We start from the raw sequence: 21638 nt of genomic DNA, 5'->3' as shown, positions 1-21638 counted from the left end.
ACAGACACAAATGGTGGCTCTGATTAAAAGCAAGCTTCTGCTTGACAAGTGCATTGTCTGTGAGCTTGAAGACAAGGAGTTAATATTTAAGAACTGAGAAATTGGAGGTGCCTGTACCAGACTCTCCAGGAAATAAGAAAACGTAACAATGAATAATGAACAGCCTTCCCGGATATTGGCAGTAAGCTTATCAGTGATATTCACTGCCTTTGCTTATGAAGGTTAAGCAAATTATTAGAGTGGTGGAAAATGGTAAGAATGACAGAGTTAAGATTAGATGATAGAACAAAATTGTTGTGCTCTATACATAAAAACACACAATGAGATCTGCTACCTTTTAGAGCCATACACATTGTTAATTAGATATGACAAAGGTAGCAATACTCAAGTACACAATTATTCTGGTGTTTAAAAAAAAAAAAGTCACCTCTCCTCTTTTCCTCTTTTCCAAGTTTTCAAACACCTAGCTCTATATGCAGCAAAGCTAGCAGGATCACTAATTCTTTTTAGCATATTATCAATACATACTTGCGTAATTATTAAGATCAAATTGAGACAAGGCATCCACTTTTTCCTTAGGCTTCTTTGGACCAGCCTTAGGTTCTTCTCTCTTTTTGCCACTTGCATCCTTGGTGCTCTTTTGTCCTGCAGCAGTAACACCTCCGTCCTCCTGATGTAAAGAGTTGCTGTTGGTGGGATCAACACCAGGCACAGTTGCTGTCTGCTCTTCAAATGGCCTACATTAGAATAAAAAATTGAGAAAATTAATGGCCAGCCACAGAAAATACTCAGGAAGGAGCTAACAATTTAGTGCAAATCCCATTATAGGGATGTAAGGGTCTACTGTGCAACTTCTTAGTAGGGCCCAGACTTTTACTTCTAGCTCCTCAACAAGAAGAGTCTTAACAGCAAAAGCTGTTTGGGGGACATATCAAATGCCCTGCTGCCAAAAAGAATCACAGAAAAAAAAAAAAAAAAGCATAATTTTAAGGTCACCTCTGGCTTGGTCTATGTAGTTAGAGGTACCAAAACTTAACAGGTATGGAGTTCAGTATAATTCAATTGCAGTGAAGTCTTCCATGGAAAAAAAACCCCAAACTAAACAGTTTACAGTATGCAATGTGAGCAAATACAAAAAAGGTACAATATACTTGCTGTACAGGCTCACTTACCAAAAACTATCTGAAGCCATAAAGCATTCTGACTTTGCTGTGGAACCTGGAATACCCAATTTTTGCTTCACCATCACCTTTAAGTGACTAACCATAGGAATTCTTAATAGTTTAAACTTGGAGGTTAAAGCATTGATCACAAGTTTTGAAGCCCAGGCAAAACCTGAAGTTAGAATACAGCAACTTACAAGCACAAGAGTCAGAGTACAGGGTAGGCGTTCAATGAAGAAATGTCTTGTCCTGCCTCCCACTTACCAGACTGTGCACTGTGGCTACAAAAACAGTGGGCAAATAGTAATATTAAATAATTATCAACTGTCAATCAAATTCAGGATACAGAGGAACACAGTTTAGTCTCTCAATGGCAAGCAATTCTCAACATGTTTGTCTGTTAGGTGACTGATCCAGAATGCAATGCAGCAATTTATGTACTGACTGCAAAACTGCTCACATTAACACTTCAGCTTGCACCCAAATCTTAAGAAACATAGCTCGACCCAGTCAGCACTGCAATTTTTTTTTTATTAGGCATTTTTAACACTGCGCATACAAGAATACTCTGCTCATAGCTCCATGTTCCAAGTGTCTGTATACAAACAGTAAAAATAGAAAGTACACAGCCACAGGTGCATGTGCTTGTCTTACTCTCTTCTCTACCATTCTACAAATCTAAAATAACTACTTAAGATTTTGAACCACAAGAGGACCACAGAAGACCATGACCACGTGCGCTTTCTAACAGAAGCTGGCACTCACCCTCTTTTTCCACTTCTGGGTGGAGGACCACTCCGCCTTTCACTCCTAGGCCCTGAGAAGTTCCTCCCTGGTTTAGCTGGCCCATTGTTGCCACGTCGGTTTTGACGGTCTATTCCAGGCCGCTGACTAGAGAAACTTCTCTTGGCTATTTCCCTTTTTGGAGCTCCAGCATTTTCTCCTGCCTTTGCAGCCACCTGTGCTGCTACATCTGCTGTTTTCTTCTCATCCCTCTCCCGCCTCTCATTGAAGTCACTGCTTTCTGAGGCTGTTTCCCACTCTTCATTTGCCTGGTCTGAAGAATTCTGATTAGACAAGTCTGGTGTCTTACTTCCCGACACATCCAGAGCAGTGTTGGAGGGCTCACTAACTGCATTACTAACTGCGGCACTTGTTGATGAGCTGGTTACTGCCTCATTTATCTTTGATGCAGCCTCTCTTTCTTTTAGGCGCCTAAAGCGTGGTGGCTTATCTTGCCTTGGAGGCCGAGCAGGCCTTTGTCTTCGTGGCCTCTCTCTATTTGGATCAAACTTTCTCTCAAATTTTGGAGGTCTTTTATCAACTGGTATAGGACCATAATGTTCATTTCTTCTTGGAGGCTCCCCATCTTCTGGTTTAATGATCTCTGTTTGCCTAGGGTTCCACTGATTGTCTCTGTAGGCTGGTCTCCTTATTGTGGATGGACGTGGAGGACGCCCACCAGGATCCCTGCCACCACGTCTATACATTCCCCCTCTGCCTCGTCTAGAAGGCTCTCCTTTAGGAAGAAATCCTGGTTTAGGTTTGTTCTCATCATCTCTTATATATGTTTTTTCTAGGGATCTGTTGTCTACTCTGATACTGTTTTCAGGTTTGAACGACAGAGGCTTTGGAGGCTTCTTGCCATCAGCTCTCTCGTCTCTTTTTGGGTGCTTGCCTTTGATTAGGCTGTCTTTGTCTGAAAGCAGCGTGTCACTTGCGCTTTCATGGACTTCGCTGTCAGAATCTGTCTCTGAACCATGCTGTCTCCGACGTTTTGGGATTACTTCAAAGTCAGAACTCTCACTACGAGTTTCACTCTCTTCTCTTTGCCTAACAGGACCTGAAGGCACATGGTCTGATCTAGGCTTAGGATCTCTGTAATGTGGGTAGTCTCTATTATGGCCTCTACTGCCCCGACCACGTCCTCCATAAGAACCCCTGTAGCTACGACCTCTAGAATAATACTCCCCACGACCTCTGCCTCTGTATCCCTGATCTGGGAACCAGTCTCTATCCCTAGCCTCTTTCCAGTATGTCCTAGGTGGTAAGCCAGGCTCTCTTTTTACTGGTCTGGTTTCCAAGCGTGGTTTCTCTACAACCTCCTTGCTAACAACCTTCTCAGTCTGCTTTTCTTCCTTCACCGCAGTAGCTGGCTGCTGAATGTGTGGCTGCTGCTGTGCTGCTGATTGAGCAGGTGGCTGCTGCTGTACTGCAGGGGGAAGTTGTGGAGCAGCAGGCTGGGCAGCCGGTAGCTGCTGCTGGACTGGAGGTGTTGGTGGCTGAACTGGAGCTTTAGCTGCAGTCTCGGTTTGACTGCTTTCCTGGCTTGCTGGTGCTGGAGCAGTGTCCTGGGTTATCTTCTTAGCTAGAGGTGCGCTGCTGGCAGCAGATGTCTCTGGCTCTGCCTGAGGCAGTGGCACTTGAGGTGCTTCCTTTTTGTCACTTTTTTCAGACTTGATAGATTTTTCATTAGATGTCTTTTCTCCTTCTTTTTCCTTCCTCTGCTCACGCTCTTCTCTCTGTTCACGCTCTTCCTTCATATCTCTAAGCACAGGTTTTTTAATAGGACCCGATCTTCTAACTGGTCTATCACTGCCTTCATCTCTCCTGCCATAACCTGGCCTAGGACCCCATCTTGTCTCAGACTTAGGTTTGAAAGTTTTTTCAGGTTTTGGTCCTTCTGATGCTCTATTATTGATCAAAATTTCCTTTTTTGGCTTAATCTCAAGTCTCTCAATTGTCTCCTTTGTCTCAACAGGCCTGTTATTTAATTTAGGGATATTTGTTGCTGTCTCATTCCTCTGGTCTTCAGATTTTAGAGAGTGACTTGAACCATGGGAAATGCTTCTCTTTAGTGAAGAGTGACTCTCCCCTGCAGGCACCAATTCTTCTGGAGAGCCACGGGTAACTTTGTCATTCACTCCTTCAAAATTAACTGCCGTGCAAGGTGTGTCAGTTTGGAGAGGTTGTACATCTTCCAAAGGCCTGCTTGGGAACTTTTGTACCTCCACCTCTCCTGATTCTCTGAAAAAGTCTGTCTTTGGGTGAGAGTCCAACTGGTTGTGTTCTACAGGATAAGCAGCAGCAGGGACAGCAACTCGTTCTTGCTCCAAGTGTGCCTCAGACCTAAGCAGCAAGCAATTAAGAATGTTAAGACTAGGGGAAAAGTTTTACTCAAATATATACTTAAATGAAATAATTTTCTATTTCTATGAAGGACTGATGTCAGCTCAAGGAAATAACAGGTATTAATTTTCACACTGGCTGGTAGTTGTAGAGGTCAATTTTATTCTATCCTAATTAAGAGTTCAGTGTCAAACGTACACTCATCTTTAGGAATCTATTGTTGTTAATGGCTATACATGCAATTTTAAATAGAGCCTCCAAGTGAGCCTGCTAATATCACAAGTATTATCCAGAGAGCAGCACAGCAAAAATAATTTTTGGGTACTTTTAAGATGCAGAGGAAGCCTTCCCGACCATTCATCATGCAGCAAGGTCAAAAGAGACTGTCTTGCTTTATGCCACTTGCACTTAACAAACCACTTTTGAAACTACTATACATCAGAAAAAAGTTCCCTGATATGGAGAGGATGGAAAGCAGATGGAAAACAGGAAAATACTGCAGGAATGTTCTACAAAACTGAAAATTAAAAATATTATGGCAATCCCCATTCATCAAATTAGGTTAAGGATCCTAAACAAGGGGTTAATTGTCTTTCTACACCCTGCTACAGAGAAGGCATGTCTTTTGTTTTATACTATACAACAGTGCCAAAAGTATACTCCAGTCCCTAGCCACAACTTTTAATTTTTGTGTAAAGAGCAGCTATAACTCAGTTTTAACTGCATTTTGCAACCTAAGTTACACAGCCAAGGGGGTAAGTATATATGGCTCAGAGAAGTGACATGCAGGAGTAAATAACTCGGGCTTACCTCAAATCGTCAGGCTCTTCTAGCACTTTGGGAGGAGAACTAGATTGCTGAGGTTCGGCATGGGGGTATGGATCTGACCCCCACATCATGCGGGGCTCTGACAAAGGAACAGTGTGCTCTCTTGCTGAGCGCGCTATATGTTCAAATGAATCTGAACTAGTTGCTGATCCCTCTATCTGGTCTCTTCTCATCAGTGGTTTGGGAGGCATAATTCCTGTGAAAGATTTAAGTTCAACAATTGAAACCAGTTTAACATTAACAAAGAGACCTACCTCAAGACAAACAAAGCATATCAGGAGGTACTGAGGAACGCTATTTTCTCTCATCTCCTTTCCTCTGTACCTTCTGTTCTTGAAACCAAACATCTATTCACTGCCAGTTGACCTCAGAATGACTAAATCATATTCACCCCTAGTACCCTATATTCAACAGAAAGAAAAGCTGTCTGCTTCCACTATAATGGGCTAAACCAGGTCTGTAGACCTGTAAACTTGAGGATGAAGTTTCTGATGCAAGACTGGTACTGGGACCAGTGCTGTTTAACATCTCTGTTGGTAACGTGGACAGTGGGATTGAGTGCATCCCAGCAAGTTTGCTGACCACACCAAGCTGTGTGGCTTGGTCAGTACACTGGAGGGAAGGGATGCCATCCAGAGGGACATGGACAGGCTGGAGAGGTGGGCCTGTGCAAACCTCATGAAATTCAACAAGGCCAAGTGCAAGGTACTGCACATGGGTCAGGGCAACCCCAAGCATAAACACAGGCTGGGGAAGATTGGGCTGAGAGAAGCCCTGAGGAGAAGGACTTAGGGATGTTGGTTCATGAGCTCAACATGAGCCGGCAATGTGTACTCACAGCCCAGAAAGCCAACTGCACCCTGGCCTGCATCAAAAGAAGTGTGTCCGGCAGGTCAAGGGAGGGGATTCTGCTCCTCTACTCCACTCTGATGAGACCCTACCTGGAGTCCTGCATCCAGCTCTGGGGCCCCCAATATAAGAAGGACAAGGACCTATTGAAGCAAGTCCAGAGGAGGGCCACAAAGATGATCAGAGGGCTGGAGTACCTCTTATGATGAAGACAGGCTGACAGAGCTGGGGTTGTTCAGCCTGGAGATGCGAAGGAACCAGGGAGACCTTATAGCATCCTTCCAGTACCTAAAGAGGGCCTACAGGAAAGCTGGGAAGGGACTTTTTACAAGGGCACGTAGTGATTGGACAAGGGGGAATGGCTTCAAACTGGAAGAAGGTAGATTTAGATTAGATATTAGGAAGAAATTTTTCACTCCGAGGGTGATGAGGCACTGGAATAGGTCACCCAGAGAAGCTGTGGAAGCTCCATCCCTGGAGGTGTTTAAGACCAGGCAAGATGGGGCTTTAAGCAACCTGGACTAGTGGGAGGTATCCCTGCCTACGGCAAGGGGGTTGGAATGAGATGATCTTCAAGGTCCCTTCCAACTCTAACCATTCTAAGATTTTAAAGAAATTCTAGTTTTCACTGTCTTTGCTTAGCCTATTGTTTCTTCCATTCATTCCCTGCACTCATTCAGGATATCCAGCTAATGAGCAAAGTAATGGGGTAAGTATCTCTGTAACATGACATGCCAGACTTGTATTATTTATGCACAGTAGCTTTCCTAACTGCAAGTCAGATGGCCATTCCACAAATTTACATTCCACTTTTTAGTGCCAAGAATCTGAAAATACAAATTTAGTAAGACTCTAGAGGTGCTAATACATAATACAAAAATAACAGAATTTCATGGTTTTTTTTTATAAGCAATGTAGTATCAAGTGCTAACATGTAATGAAACACAAATGGTAAACACTATTTTTCAGTTCAACCTGACCCATGCCAGCTTTAACATCTGCAACAAAGTAAGGCTGATGCTGACGTTTTGAATACATCCTTAACTGTCACTAACACGCCCACAATACAGGAGAAAGTGGTGATTTTATTTTATAGTCAAAGCTAAACATTGGCACGTGACTATCATTCTTCCAGTATTACTAATATCTGTTTTGTTTCAAACAACGAAATAATGTATTTTCTTTTTAAAATCCCATCCATTCGCTGTTACTATACATAGTGTGGTCAGGGAAAGACTTCTATTTCATTACAAAGAAAGTTCAACAGTCAAAATGTGCTGCCAGATTTTACCTGGATGAATAGCAGGCATATCCATTGCAGGTCTTCCTGACATCATTCGTGGGTCCATGTAAGACTGCATCATAAGCCACCGTGGATCAAAGCCCATTGAAGCTAAATGTTGAGGATGTGGTTGCATGGGCTGGTAAAGGGGTCTATGCTGGGGAGGTGGGACAGGGCCACTAGAAGGCTGTGAGGGAGCAGACTGTGGAAGGACACCTTGCTGTTGTTGCTGCCACTGCTGCTGTTTCATTTGCTCCTGCATAACAGAAAGCAATTTTACAAGTCTTTTTATTAAGATTAAGACTTGAGCAGAATTCAAATAACCCTTAGAAATAACAGTTACAGTTATCTCCAGGACACTAAGCATTCTGAAAATTAACTGAATACATGCACCAGGATGAATTAGGAGAAAGGGGGAAAACCAGACTGGACAATTTAGAATAGCTAGTTTTGCCGGTATTCAGCTGAGAGACTGACATGCACAAAGTACAAGTTGTTCTTTAATGCAAAGTGCTCTTCAGACCATGGGACCCAAGTCTAAACTACATTTGTGAATGTCACATCCTTTAAGGAAAAGATGTAGAAGCAATGACTATCAAATCACAGGTTCCACAGAAAACCACAGGGCAATGATCTACTTCAGCAACTGATGCAAAACCAGCCAGTTTTAAAAGCCTCTCTTGCCTTCTGCTCACTCATATGCTTTGCAAGTTACAAGAAGTATTTATTTCAGGCAGAGCAATTCCTGCAAATACTATAGATATTGTAGAAGCTGGAAAGCAACAACTTAAGCTTTTTGAAACTTCTGTGGTCACGTTCTTATTCAAAATGAGGCAGAAGACACCATTCTTTTAATGAACTTCCTTCTTTGAATGAACTAGTTAGTTACCTGTTGCCTCTGAAATCTTGGCGGTAACGATTTCTGGAACTGTTTAGAATAGCCCGAGGAAAGAGCAGGACGAGGCTGAGATCCTGAATCTGGCTCACTCTCATGAGTCACCTGTGAAATCTCTTTCTCATTGCGACCACTATCTTGTCTGGTAAAGACTGCTTGATCTTCTGAAAAAAAAAAAAAAAAGAAAAAAACCCCAAACCAGCCCATTAGAACTATGACAATTTCACCAGAATGTCAGATAAAGGATGTTCTAAAATGAAAACAGTCTGCCTTCTCTAACCTCACAGTCTTAGCTTCCAAAACCAATAAAGGCAAAAAAAGTTAAGAACCACCCTTCAAAACAGAACAGTGGTTGTTAATACATCCCTCAGTGTCCCTTTTAAACTCAAATACACTGGGTAATCAACCACTGACATTTAGGTTGTAACTATCACGTGATTAAATAAGTGTTGTATCAATGCTACTGTATTATATTTGAATCAACTTTTTTAATGAACAAAGGTTTGGTTTTACGATCACTTTTATCCATTTAACAGATAACACAACCTTATTAAGCATAGTCTAATGGTTCTCTTGTAGCATTCAAGTTCTACTACAAAAAAAATGCACCCAGTTTAAATACACGCTCTTGTGTCTATTTTTCTAAGCTTGCTGAAAGAACAGAATAGCTGAAATAATTTACACTGCTTTTTAGCAACATGAGTTGCTGGTCCTCCTTTAACAAGAAAAGAAAGCCTGCTTGTCTTTCTGTATTCTTCAAAGTCTGGCCTAAATCACAAAGCCCATTTTTTTCTTTAATGTTTTGATGAGCTGGGCAAACAGGTCTAGCTCAAAGGACAGTTAGCAGCTGTAATGTGCCAGGAAAATAAATGGTCTAGATGCACTAGGTTAATTAGGCATGTAAATTAGCCTTCTAGATTACAACTCTGCTCTGTGGCTCAGCTTTAAGACAGACAACTCCTACTAGTAGCGTGCAGGCATACCTTTTTCTTCCTTGTTATTCCTGGTTTCAGTTTCTTGTTTTTCTACAGGTGTTGTCACAGGTTCTACAGGCTCAGGAACCTCATGTGCTGGTTTCTCCTCTTCTTTCTCTTTCTCATTCTCCTCCTCCTCCTTCTCCATCTCCATCTCTTTTTCTTTCTCTTTCTCCCTTTCTTGCTCTTTTGCCTTCTCCAATTTTTCTTTTTCTTCTTGTTCCTTTTCCTTCTCCCTTTCCCTCTCTTTTTCCTTTTCCTTCTCCCTCTCCCTCTCTTTTTCTCTTTCTCGCTCTCTCTCCCGCTCCCTCTCCTTTTCCCGCTCCCTCTCCCGCTCCCTTTCTCTTTCTCTTTCCCTTTCCCTCTCCCTCTCTCTCTCTCTCTCCCTTTCCCTCTCCCGCTCTTTCAGAGGGTCTTCCCGGGAGGGTTTTGTCACACAGCCGAATTTCTCATTTAACCGTTTTAGCTTTTCGGCACAAGCAGCTTTTCGCTGTTCTTCCATTCTTCTTTCTTCCTCTTCTCGCCGCTTACGAGCTCGCTCAACTGCAGCAGATATCTCTGACTGCTGTCTTCTCCTCTGTTTCCAAATTTCATCTTCATCAGGTACTGGTTTAGGGGGAAAGGGTCCTTGCCTTCCAGGTCCTACCTGGCGATCAGGGGGAGGAGGGTGCTGCAATATTAAAATCAGTTAAGTCAAGTTGAGCATGTATTATATAAACAGCTAGCTGTAATATTCTATTTAACTATTTGTCAACACCTGTATTTGCATGGCACCTTTAAAAAGCAAAATTTGGAAGAAAAAGCAAGCCCCCACCTTCCTGCCCCAGTTCAGACTCATGCAACCCAAGCTCAAAAAGGAGAGGTAAAGATTCAGTTGGGCTCATGTCACTCCTCCTCCCCATCATTAAGGCAAAGTGACACCAAAGATGACAAAATATCTTTTAGATTTGGTTACAGGCTGCTCTAAATCACAAAGACTCAGGGAAGATCTCAGACAAAAGTCTCCCAAGGAGCCAAAGCAATTCAAGGTTGCTCAAGATAACAGAGATTTTAATAAGGATTGTTGAAAATTGGTAAGAAGCTACTACGTACACATTTCATCCCTCCATCTGCCTCGGCAGCCAGCCCTCCAGCACTATTCCCATGCCCCTGTCCTCTCTAGTTCCCCAATGAGGCTGATAACTGAAAGATCTTGAAGTTCTCACGTATTTCATACGCCACTTACAAGATGGGGCTGCTTTACACAATTAGCAGCACAGCTGTATTGGGGTCCCATTCTTACTGGCCCCAGGCACTACGATCATTTTACTTGTTAAAGAAAAGGCTTATCCCTATGTGAAGCATATTTTTACTTTTCTTAGTCTAAATCCCTCCACCACAGCATTAAAAAAATTTAACTCAAGGAAATAAGGACAATTCTAATCTTTCTTACCGGCGGTAGAATAGATTTGGGATGAAGAGTGGGACCACCTCTTTCATGTATAGAAGGCTGTGGACCCCGATCCTATTGGATCAAATATAGTACCAGGGTTAAGCTCCTAACAACAGTCAAGCTGAAAAGTTTTACATCTACTGTTTTGTACTGCATTAAGATACTACACCTAGTGAACCATCTGCGTATGATACAAATTTGCATGCAAAACAATGTCAAGAACATTTCTGCTTTATGTACCAAGAGATAAATAATTACTTTAAACATTCACACATCTGAATTTCAGCATTTATGTTACTGCACTGTTTTTCCTTAGATTCAATGTAGCATCAAACCCTGAAAGACAACATGATCTTTATATATAGACAAAGTGCAAGTAAAACCAATTAAAGATCTCCCATCCTCATTAATACTGGTGTCAAGAGAAAACACTTCTGGGAAATTTTCAGATAAATTCAATAGTAGCTTTCCTGGGGTGTGGGGGGGTGGAGAATAGAGCTGAAGCAGGCATAAGCTGAGATGGCTGCCAATCTTCCTCTGCTAGAGGATAAACCAAAAACCAAAATGGCTGAGCTAATGAAGTCTATATTCACCTGAGATGTCAGAAGCGAGCTGACACATTACCACTAAGTTGCACTGAAGAAAGTGGGTCACAATACCGTAAAAAAATCCCCCCACCCAGGAAAAATGGATGGGCCAATTGGGCACTGTTTACTCTGTGCCACTATAAAACATGATGGACACCAGAACCTCTTCATTCACTATTACAGGGATGGACAGACAAGAGTATTGAATTAAAGCTTGTCAGTTGAGTCACAGTAACTGACACAAGAGTTCTCACTCCCTCACAACTGTGGATTAGAACACTAGATATAGTCATGCTATTTTTATTTTGTGACCAGAAGCAGCTACGTTCACTAAGCAGCACCCGATCAGTTACCACAGCTCAGATAAGCAGTAGCTAATGCTTTCACTCATGTTCATAACCTTAATTGACCTGACAGTTTGGAAAGACACCTGAGTGGGACCTCTCCTCATGAGGCTGTTGCCAGAAAGAGAAGAACACACAAACCTGATCAAGCTGAGAGCTTTTGCCATAAGACCCTTTGGTTGCTGCTGTGGAAGCCTGGGTGGCAGACTTAGCATTTGTCTGTTCTTCTGCTTCCTTCTGGCCATCAGTACTCTGGGCATCTTTTGATGGTGTTTGTTCATCACTGTGTGCAAAGAAGAAAAACGGAAGGTGTACTCCACACAAGTATTTAGTCATTTATCTTCTACCCTCAATGTCTCTTATAAAGAGTGAAATTTCCTCACAGCAAGGATAATTTCTATTACATGCCCAGCTGACCAGAGTTTGCAGGTAGTTATGCAACTTAATACAGCATTTAATTATGGGAATACATGCTAAGCTAGTTAAGTGGCATTCACACCCAACTGGCAACGCCAACTCACCCACTTTCCTTCTCTTTTTGACTACTTCCTTGCTCATCATCATCACTGAAATTCAACTGCTCCGTGTAATCCACTTCACTCTGAGCACCTGATACATAAGCAAATATTCACTTAATCTTTGAGAAAGATTCAATGTACAAACAATAGAAGCCATTAATCTTATGTTCTTACCTGCCCAGCCTTCATCAGCTTCTGCATCTAGATTATCAAATTTATCAAGTTCTTTAAGTTCACTAGCACTAAGAATGGATGGGCGCTCAATAGGTTCTGAACACCATGAAGGCGGTCCTCTTCCCCTTGGCCCTCTAAAAAAAAAAAAAAAAAAATAGAGAAACAAAGGCCACCGTCACTATTTATCCAGCAACATGATTAGATAAAAGGTCAACTTGTATGACAATTATTTGAAGTATACAGTCCTGTTCTCTCAAATACAGTATAAACGTGAACTATCATCCACATGCGCAACTACTATAGTTTCAATAATTACTGATGCACCACTAGATGGTTCTTTATGGAAGAGAAACATTAGATACTATAGCCTTTCTTGCACACTTCACAAACAAGCAAACATCAGTTGACAGCAGAAACCCACATGGTTTGTAGCTTTCAAACAACACACTGCATAGATCTGGCATCCTTCTTATCACTAATTTATCCACCTCGGAGATATTTCTTTATATTTTTCATGCTTTTCCACTGTCAAACGTTCTGTATCTTCTCCATAATCCTATACTCAAGTTTTCCCAGCCATCTCTTTCAGCTTTTCTCTCCTCTTCCAGATCCCAATGACTGATCACCTGTCAAAGTTTGTACCCTACTGCCTACAGCATCCCATATTTCCTCATGCATGTGCACAGCTATCCTCAACTATGGAGAAATGCACAGAAAACTTATTTTATAATGCATTACAATTCTACTTTAATTGGAGACCAGTAGAGTTGAGAACCAGGAATTACCTACTTTCATTATAACAATGGAAGAGCCCTTTTAAAGGTAAAATACTGGTTGAAGTTTCAAAGGTGTCCTGCTCTTCCCAACCAAAAACCCTGTAACGTGCAGAATTCCCTGAAGTTTTGCAGTTGAGTTGTCAAACACAAACCACTCCATGGCACTGCTCCACACAAGCCAAACTTGTGAGACTAACTAGTGGCAGTTCTTATGGAGTGTATAAACATAATCATGATAATCAGTGCAATTTTTTTTTTCATTGAGTCACAGAATTCATACCCACACAACAATAACACTCATAAGGTTTTTTACCTGCTAGGCTCAGAATTGGGAAACCTTGTTGGACCTTGCATGGAAGGAGGATATGCCATTCTAGGATACTGATTAAACATCTAAGAAAGGTTTAAAAAAAAGGAGCCGTTTGTTAAAAAAAAATATCATTGCATCATCAAAGGAATCATAGTGGAAGTAAAGCAATACTCCTCACTCAAGACAGTTTGTTATCTAATGAGAAGTGTATGACATCAAGCCACCAAGGTGGAGTGATTACAAGAGCTAATCAACTCGTGACAAGTTCAAACTCAGTGTAGCAGGACCAGCAACAGGTAGCCACATGCTTTGAGGAGCTGGCTGTGATCCCACCCTTCTAGCAGAGCTCCTAAGTGTTCTATGGAGGGAGGAGGCATAAGGAATCACACTAGCCAATAATAAATCCCTGCAGTTTAAAAACTTTTAATGTAACTGTCACTTACATAAGGTGGCATCATTGCCCTGTACTGAGATGAGATAGGTGGTTGCTGCTGGCCATTCAGCTTGGGCTGAGGGACCTGTGGTAACCGCACATCCCTTTTCTCTGCTGCCTTCTGGCCCTCATTTTGTTCTGCTGGTGTAGCATTACCATCTTCCTGCCCAAGAGCCTTAGCTTCTTGATCAGTTGGAGAACTGGGAGAGTTGCTTTTATTACCACCTTCTCTCCAGCTAGTAGCATCTGCATGGACAGAATCGGTACGAGAAAAAACAAGAACAGACTTTATATTACAGATTTACCGACAGGTATGATGAAAAACACATTATTCCAACAGTATTCAGTGACACAGCAATCTGTGCAGACACATGTTCATATTTGGTATTGAAATGGGCAATAGCCAATTGAGAAAATAGAGGCTGTTTTCTAATCCTCTTCAGCCCTGAAGGAAAAGAGTTAAATTTATAGACTCCTCTAGTTGTTCTACTCTACCTTCCAAAACACAATGCAATTTAGGAAGGATACCGATAATAGCAGAGGAATGAAAACAGCTTCAGCTGTGGTAAGTGGGCTGCTGCTCACTCAGTGTGAAAATGCTGTCAAGGGACAGATCAAGCTTCTTAAGCAGCAAAGACCTACCACAAAGCTCTTTAAGCAGCTCAAAATGACATACATCTGTGCATTATATATTTAAGTGAAGACTGGTATCTAGAGTCTGGCTTGCATCTCTATCTGATAACGATGGGATAGAAGTGATGAAGGTTGTGCTTCTGGGTGTGAATGTCTAAAAGTCCAGGGAAAAGTCTATGTCTGGGTGTGAATATCTAAGTCCAGGAGAAGTAAGGGATTTTTATAACCTGTCACTTGTGCCAGGCAGTTTCTGCCTACAAAACATGGGTTAGGCAAAAAAAAAAAAAAGAAAAAAAGAAAAAAAGAAAAAGAATAAACTGCTCAGATCCATGGGGACCAACAACAATTCACAGAACCACACTGTAAATAACGTAATGTAAATAAAATAGGGGCACAAACCCTTTAAGCAGTGCTAAACTATGCTCCTAGATATCCATTACACTTCTTCCACTTGTCTTTGCCAGGGAGCACAGCTGCTAAAGGGGCAGTACTTGCCAAGTTCGTTTAGCTTTCTGCTGTCAGACCTGAAAGAAGGGCTTAATAATAGCATGTACAGTACTGACCACAACTACAACTGCCTGCAGGAGGCTGGAACAGACATATCTAGCTATTTTCCTAATTTGATGTTGGACATCTCTCAAATTTCTTAGAAGCTTATTCTTTACATCAAAACTAGTGAGAACCTGAACAAACACGTGGCCTTGGTCTGCAGGACCTGACTGAAACAAATCAATGAAAACCAAGGCCTGTGACATAGAAAGGAGTTAACCACTCCCTGAGAGCCCAAGCTCTCTAACAGCAATGCACACCTTGTCTACCACTGCCAAAAGATAGTGCCACCTACAGTGGTCCCTAGTCCACCAAACCTCATCAAATCTTTAAGGAAGAAAGGAATCCTGTTTTTCACTGGCAACAGGCACAATCCCAAACACCTGGGAGGAAAAGGATCTGGGGAAGCAACACATTTCTTCAGAGACATGTAAAACCAGCACTGTTGTGGTTGTTTTCACTAGATCTAATCCTTCAGAGCTGAAACACATCCAGCTAATCAGAGCACCTCAGCCATGAGCTAAAGATGCCTCAGCCATTCAAATCACAGTCCACTCTTTCAGTATCCTGTAGATTACACTTCCTACTCAGGATTTTTCAGGCTAATGTCTTAGGAGTACTAACCATTTGGAGACAACCCTAATGATGATTTATATAATTAGTTAATATTAGGAGATTTCTATAAAAACATATTTTAGCTGTTGTGACATCTAGCAGCTGGAAGTAAGAAAATTCCATTATCGTGCAACTACCAGATGTTCCTCAGAGCAGAAGCAGAGTACTGACTAAGTCAGGAAAATGGAAAGTGAACTGGAGGATAGGATTAAATCCCCTATATTCCACACCCCAGGAAAAGAATAAAACAGAAGAAAGCCCTCAAAATATCTGTTCCTTTAGTGTAGGAGTGTGTTGATTAAAACAATCAATTCATCAATTTATTTTGTACAGGGCGCAAGTAGTCTTGTAATAAATGAGTTCCACACAAACCCATGCAATTTCACAAAAATTTGTAGTATATACTTACTTTGTGGTCTCAAGTTGGGTCCTGATCCATGGAGCTCTTCAGGTGCATCTTTCTCTTTGCCCGACTTTTCCTGATCCCCAGCTGCCGGCAGACTGGGAAACTCTTGCTGGAAATAACTATTTACTTGAATAGCTGGACCTACACAGGAAGATATTCAGAAAGTCACAATTGTAGTCATTTCAGAAAGTAATAAAAGCTTGATCATCCTTAAAAAGTGAACATTGGGGAGCACCTGAAGTTCCTCAGGCTCTGTTAACACTTTCTTCCTCTACCTCCCCCTCCGCCACCAAGTTTTCCCTCATTTTATTACACAATTATAGTTAACGGAAGAATAGGCAGCTATGTTATTGCAAAAGCCCTTAAGATTAATTACGGTTCTAATAACAATTCTTGAGGACTTTAAAAGGCCACAGCTTTTACATTATGAAAAAAGTATCAAAACCTGTAGCATTCTTCGATTTCTAAAACCCTTGACATCATAATTCTGGATTAGAATTTAAGACTTCTGTTGCAGGGAAGCCAAAAATATAGGTTGTCTTCCTCTTTAGCAGGTTTTGTTACCATATACTTTGAATCAATTCCCCGCCCTGGCCTACATATAATGGATATTGACCTATCAGGTGTAGTGATAGTGTTCTAGTAAGAAGTCACCGATAGGCTTACTGAGGGAAGATTTCTATTCCAACAGCCTGAATAACACTCTGTTCACGTATCATCTTTACTACTGGCTACTGTAAGAGACATCGTATTAGGCTATGGACTTTAGGGCAAACTCACAAAAAAGAATCTGAACATATGCTGTCCAAAACCCTCCTGTACTTTTTCTTTTTAGCCAACAGCTAGAAAAGCTTCTGTTCTCTCCAATCTGTGAAAGAAATTGTCATAATAAAAAAAAAAAACACCACACAGGACCCCTCTAAGAATGAAGCACGGAGTAAATCCCTCATTCTTTACACTCTCTTTGTAAAGGCATTAGAGCAAATACTACTATTTATCCCTGTGCCTACAAATTGCCTTGAAATCTTTCAATTTTCATTCAAACTTCACCTACTACAGATCGCATTAACTTTTTTTTTTTTTGCTAACAGACATTGGACTCTTGACATTCCCAAGCAGCTGCATCCAACAACTTGCTTAAGGGGACTGAAAACTAGAGTCACACAAACCAGATGGCCTGCCAGGCAAGAGAGCCTCTTCAGAGCTCCTGTGGCATGCAAAATTCATGAGTTTTATGAATCTTGAAGTATATTTTCTGCTCAAGTCCACACAGTAACAGCAACGTTTTAATTGCAAAGTAGTAGCATCTTCAGTGATCAGCTTGACAGCACTTAAGCTATCAACTTGAAATAGCCAGATTGTCAGCCAACAGTTCAGAAAGAAGTTAAATAATTCAAAGATGTTATGGTAGCAATTAACCCCAACTTTAACCAATGCATGAACTTAAAAATACATGCTGCCACTACATTTTTAGAAGTCTTTCCTTTCTACATGGCCACCAACAGCATAAGAGAAGGATTTAGTCTTGCCTCACTCAAGTCTTACAAGATCATGAGGTGGCCAGCTGAATGACTGCTGGAACACGTACAAGGCACCTGGAAAAACTGTGAGTTCCACCAGCCAACTGCTGATAAGGAAAGCATGAGCACAACAGGTGTATCCCGAGCTTCAAACTGAGGAGGACAGCAAGCAGCTGATTCCAATTCACATTCTTTATTTCTTCTTGAAACAGCAAACACACTACTGCATTAATTGAACAAAATGAGGGCACCATCTGGGCTTGGCACACAAGCTGCCATGGTAACTACAAAATAATTAGCTAAATGCATTTTGAAGCCACTGAGCCGAATCACTATTTCCTGTGTCACAGACACGATCTTATCAGCTTATGCAGAAAGGCTGGAATGCAGATCACTTTGCATCAGTGTTAAGTCTGTTTTTTTATTCTACAAAACTCCTGCAAAAGCTGAAGGGAGGAGAGTTCCTACGTTTGACAGCGAAGGAAACACTGAACATCAGAGAGAATAGCAAGATGTAAAGAATCTAGAATTGCCACTCCTAATACTTACTGCAAAAAAAGGCAAAACCATTAAGATATGCGATGTTAACAAAGTCCATATAATGGCTGAGAATTTACCTCCACGCAATTCAGATTTTACTATTTTAAGATCTCTATCCAGAAGAGAGCTCACTTTTAACTTGGAAGCCAAAATTCTATTTTATAGCCATAGAAAACTTGCAAGTCTCAAATTTAGGGAATAAAACATGTCGTAGGTTATTTTTCATAACAGAGACACAGGAATTTTAAGTAACCTCTCACTCTACAAGCAATTTAAAAAAAATCTGTTTAAGATTTCCCTCTGATCTTACATCTGTAATGAAAACACTCAAGTTAAGATTCATGCTAAAGGAAATAGATCTCCATCCTTTCACACAATTATGTTAAAAAAAAAAAACAAACATATCTTTAACACTTTTCACATAAAAAAACCCTACTTGAACACTATCACTTTGAAAACAAAATAACCAAGGATGCTATAAAATTAAGGGAAAAGTATTGCTGTAGCAGACATTTAAATAGATGGAAGACTACGTACATTTTGCACAAAATTATCCAAAATTATGATTAGAACGACCACTGTTTACACTTCTTCCCACGCCAAAATTGTATGCATTGTAACTACTGACGGAGATTTTCCCTCCTCACCACAGCCATGTTCAAGATCTTCTGCGGGGAAGGACCTGGGAGTCCTGGTGGACAAGCTGACCATGAGCCAGCAATACGCCTTTGCGGCCAAGAAGGCCGATGGTACCCTGGGGTGCATTAAAGAGCATGGAGAGCAGGTCAAGGAACGTTATCCTCCCCTGGCCAGGCTGCATCCAGAGTGCTGTGTTCAGTTCTGGGCTCCCCGGTTCAAGAAAGATAAGGAAATACTGGAGAGACTCCAGCGGACAGCTACAAAGATGATCAAGGGAACAGAGCACCTCTCTTATGAGGAGAGGCTGAGACCTGAGTCTGTTTAGCCTGGAGAAGAGAAGACTAAGAGGGGATCTCATCAACGCTTATAAATAACTAAAGGGTGGGTTGTCAAGAGGACAGGGCCAGACTCTTTCCAGTGGCACCCAGCAACAGGACAAGGGGCAACAGGCCCAAACTGGAACACAGGAAATTCCATGTCAACATGAGGATAAACTTCTTTACTTTGAGGGTGACAGAGCACTGGAACAGGCTGCCCAGGCAGCTTGTGGAGTCTCCTTCTCTGGAGATATTAAAAAGCCGCCTGGATGTGATGCTGTGCAACCTGCTCTAAGTGAACCTGCTTTAGCAGGAGGGTTGAGCTAGATGATTTCTGGGGGTCCCTTCCAACACCTACCATTCTGTGATCTTATGCTGTCACCACCATTTTCCTGTCAATCCAAAAGAGGTGACTATGCCAACCCTTTTAAAGGACAGTCAGACCTGCTGCTGAATCAGGCTGGCGCTCACTTGAGTGATAGGGGACCGGCTCACCTTCCAGCCAAGAAAGTTACTTCCACAGCATGCATAGTCCCAACTGGCCCAGTCAAGACTCAAACAGTTGCTGAGTCTGGGGGTCTGTCACAACAGCATTCAAAGCCTGCCAGGACAGTCAAGAACCCCTCCACCTTGAACGACACTTACCATCTTGTCCACCTGGTTTGGTGTTGGCCCACGATTTGGCAACAGGAGCTGCTTCTGGAGGAGCAGGAACAGCAGGTTTTGGCTGTGTCTGCGGCACTTCTGGCTGTCTGGAATTAGAGGAAAAACACTTGTGAATACAGGAGGGTGAGCACAGAATACAATCATCAGGATAACTACTACAAACAAGTCAATGAAATGAGGTATCTATGCAGCTTAAAAACCATTAAATACTTTTCTGCAGAAAAATAATTTTCTTACACAAAAGTTGTTATAGTAACTGTTACAAATTGGAATAAATTAACTAATCCTTTCAAGACTGGATTTCCCAAAGTGGAGAGGAATGAATGAAAATGACTGGGCAGAAAATGCTGTCAGGCATGAACAGAATTATAACTTCTGAAGTAGTGTATTGGACAATCAAAAAACAATCAATCTACAACCATGGAAGGGAATAATTTGGAATAATGTTCTCTCACTTAGGGAGTTAAGAGAGGAAAGCACTTAAAGACCACCGTGAACTGAGAGAAAGAAGGCAAATATGCCAGAAATTATAAAGTAAAAAGAACAGATAAGGAGAGCTAAAGACACGAAAAAAAATACAGTTACTATGAACTGGAGCCCAGAAGTTTAAGTCTATTAAGAACAAAGTCTCAATTTCACCATCTTAAGAGGCAGACAGAAGCACTCATTTTGTCCAATATAAAAACTAGGCATATTCTTGAAGATCTTTCTCATCCATAGATTCAGTGATGTTGTTTACCTTCTTGCAAGAACAGCTATTTCTGAAATCTGCATATTCAGTAAGACTCTAAAGCATTAGTGTCTACAAATCAAGACCTCCAGCTCATTAGTAGTAACTTTTGATTATTAATCCTAAATTTCAGCTCATTAGTAGTAACTTTTGATTAGTAATCCTGAATTTCAGCTCATTAGTAGTAACTTTTGATTAGTAATCCTAAATTTCTGAGGACTACCACCAAGAAGTCAGTTCCATTTAGGTTCTGCAGCAATCAACCCAAAGCACTACATGGTAGCCTCAGAACTGACACAGAAGTAAACATCACAAAAAAAAAAAAATCATTGTTGGGGAGAAACACACTGGTTTCTCACAAGGATAATGGAATGCAGTTTTCATATGTTCCCACAGACTACTGGAATTAAGAAAAAAAAATCTCTTTTCCATTTCCACTTAGCTGTATTTCCTTAGAGCTACACATTTTCTAAGCAGACTTTGGGGAAGTTGCTGTGCACCCAAGGGTTCCTCCTTGAGTTTCAAGAGAATTTTAAGGTGATTACACTGATCTTACAAAAATGTGCTACAGTATTTCCTTTAAGCAGCCATCAAAACTTAAACAAAGATAGCCACGTCAGGTGGCTAAAGGAAAAACTTGTCCCCTCATGGAATTTAAAAGCATGGTGCTTTCAAGTTAAGTGTGGGGGGCTTTGTTGGTGGGCTCTTTTTGTTTGTTTGTTGGAGTTTTTTGAAACTATCTCCCTAATAGCAAGATTCTTCCTCACAAAAATTAATAGTGGCACTATTTCCTCTCTGGCAGCTATCTTGAAGACAGCCAAGTCTAGCCACTTTCTTCCCAGGCCCTGCCCACCCCTAGTTTTGGGAAAACTTGAGAGAAATGGCACAGCAAAACAACCCAGACCTCATTGGTCACTTACTTTTCTTCTTCGTGCTGTTCTTGTTTTGAAGCCCATCCTGTGCCGTCTTTAGGCACTATGTTCACATTAGGGTCATTGCCTTTGTTCTCTGCTTTAAGACTGGGGAGGTTAGCCGGGGGAGGCATCCTCCTTGAAATAGCAACTTTTCCAAGACTCTGTAATCCATGGCGTGCGGCAACTGCATGCCAAAACAGAAAGTGAAAGTTAACAATGCTCTTTAGCAAGTAGTGTTCATGCAAAGCTACATAAACCAACAAGTGTTTTGCAAGAAACTCAAAAATTCAAGAGTATAAGAATTAAGAAATTCAAAATTCTTCATAATTTAATTAAAAAAATAAGGGGGGGGGGGAATTAGAAATACTTGGCTGGGGAGAACTTGAGTACTTTTTGAATAGCAAGTCACTATGGC

The 21638-nt window shown here is 41.4% G+C and overlaps 1 protein-coding gene across 1 annotated transcript in view; it reads right to left on the bottom strand.

Moving 5' to 3' along the window:
* Nucleotides 1-21638, bottom strand: part of PRRC2C (proline rich coiled-coil 2C) — a 73928-nt gene that overhangs the window by 32257 nt on the left and 20033 nt on the right. The window contains exons 3-17 of the mRNA XM_082484689.1: nt 21230-21407; nt 19559-19665; nt 15901-16038; nt 13705-13940; nt 13265-13344; nt 12176-12309; nt 12005-12092; nt 11625-11766; nt 10553-10624; nt 9130-9790; nt 8141-8310; nt 7261-7507; nt 5103-5316; nt 1929-4292; nt 529-737 (exon numbers count right to left, since the gene is read on the bottom strand). Coding sequence (XP_082340815.1) covers nt 529-737; nt 1929-4292; nt 5103-5316; nt 7261-7507; nt 8141-8310; nt 9130-9790; nt 10553-10624; nt 11625-11766; nt 12005-12092; nt 12176-12309; nt 13265-13344; nt 13705-13940; nt 15901-16038; nt 19559-19665; nt 21230-21407 — 5040 coding nt within the window. The remainder of the gene's footprint in view (nt 1-528; nt 738-1928; nt 4293-5102; nt 5317-7260; nt 7508-8140; nt 8311-9129; nt 9791-10552; nt 10625-11624; nt 11767-12004; nt 12093-12175; nt 12310-13264; nt 13345-13704; nt 13941-15900; nt 16039-19558; nt 19666-21229; nt 21408-21638) is intronic.

The sequence above is a fragment of the Vanellus vanellus genome, assembly GCF_965231255.1.
Source record: "Vanellus vanellus genome assembly, chromosome: 5".
In the NCBI taxonomy this organism is placed as follows: Eukaryota; Metazoa; Chordata; class Aves; order Charadriiformes; family Charadriidae; genus Vanellus; species Vanellus vanellus.
Note: the sequence above shows the minus strand (reverse complement) of the source record. Positions and strands in the feature narration are given on the sequence as shown.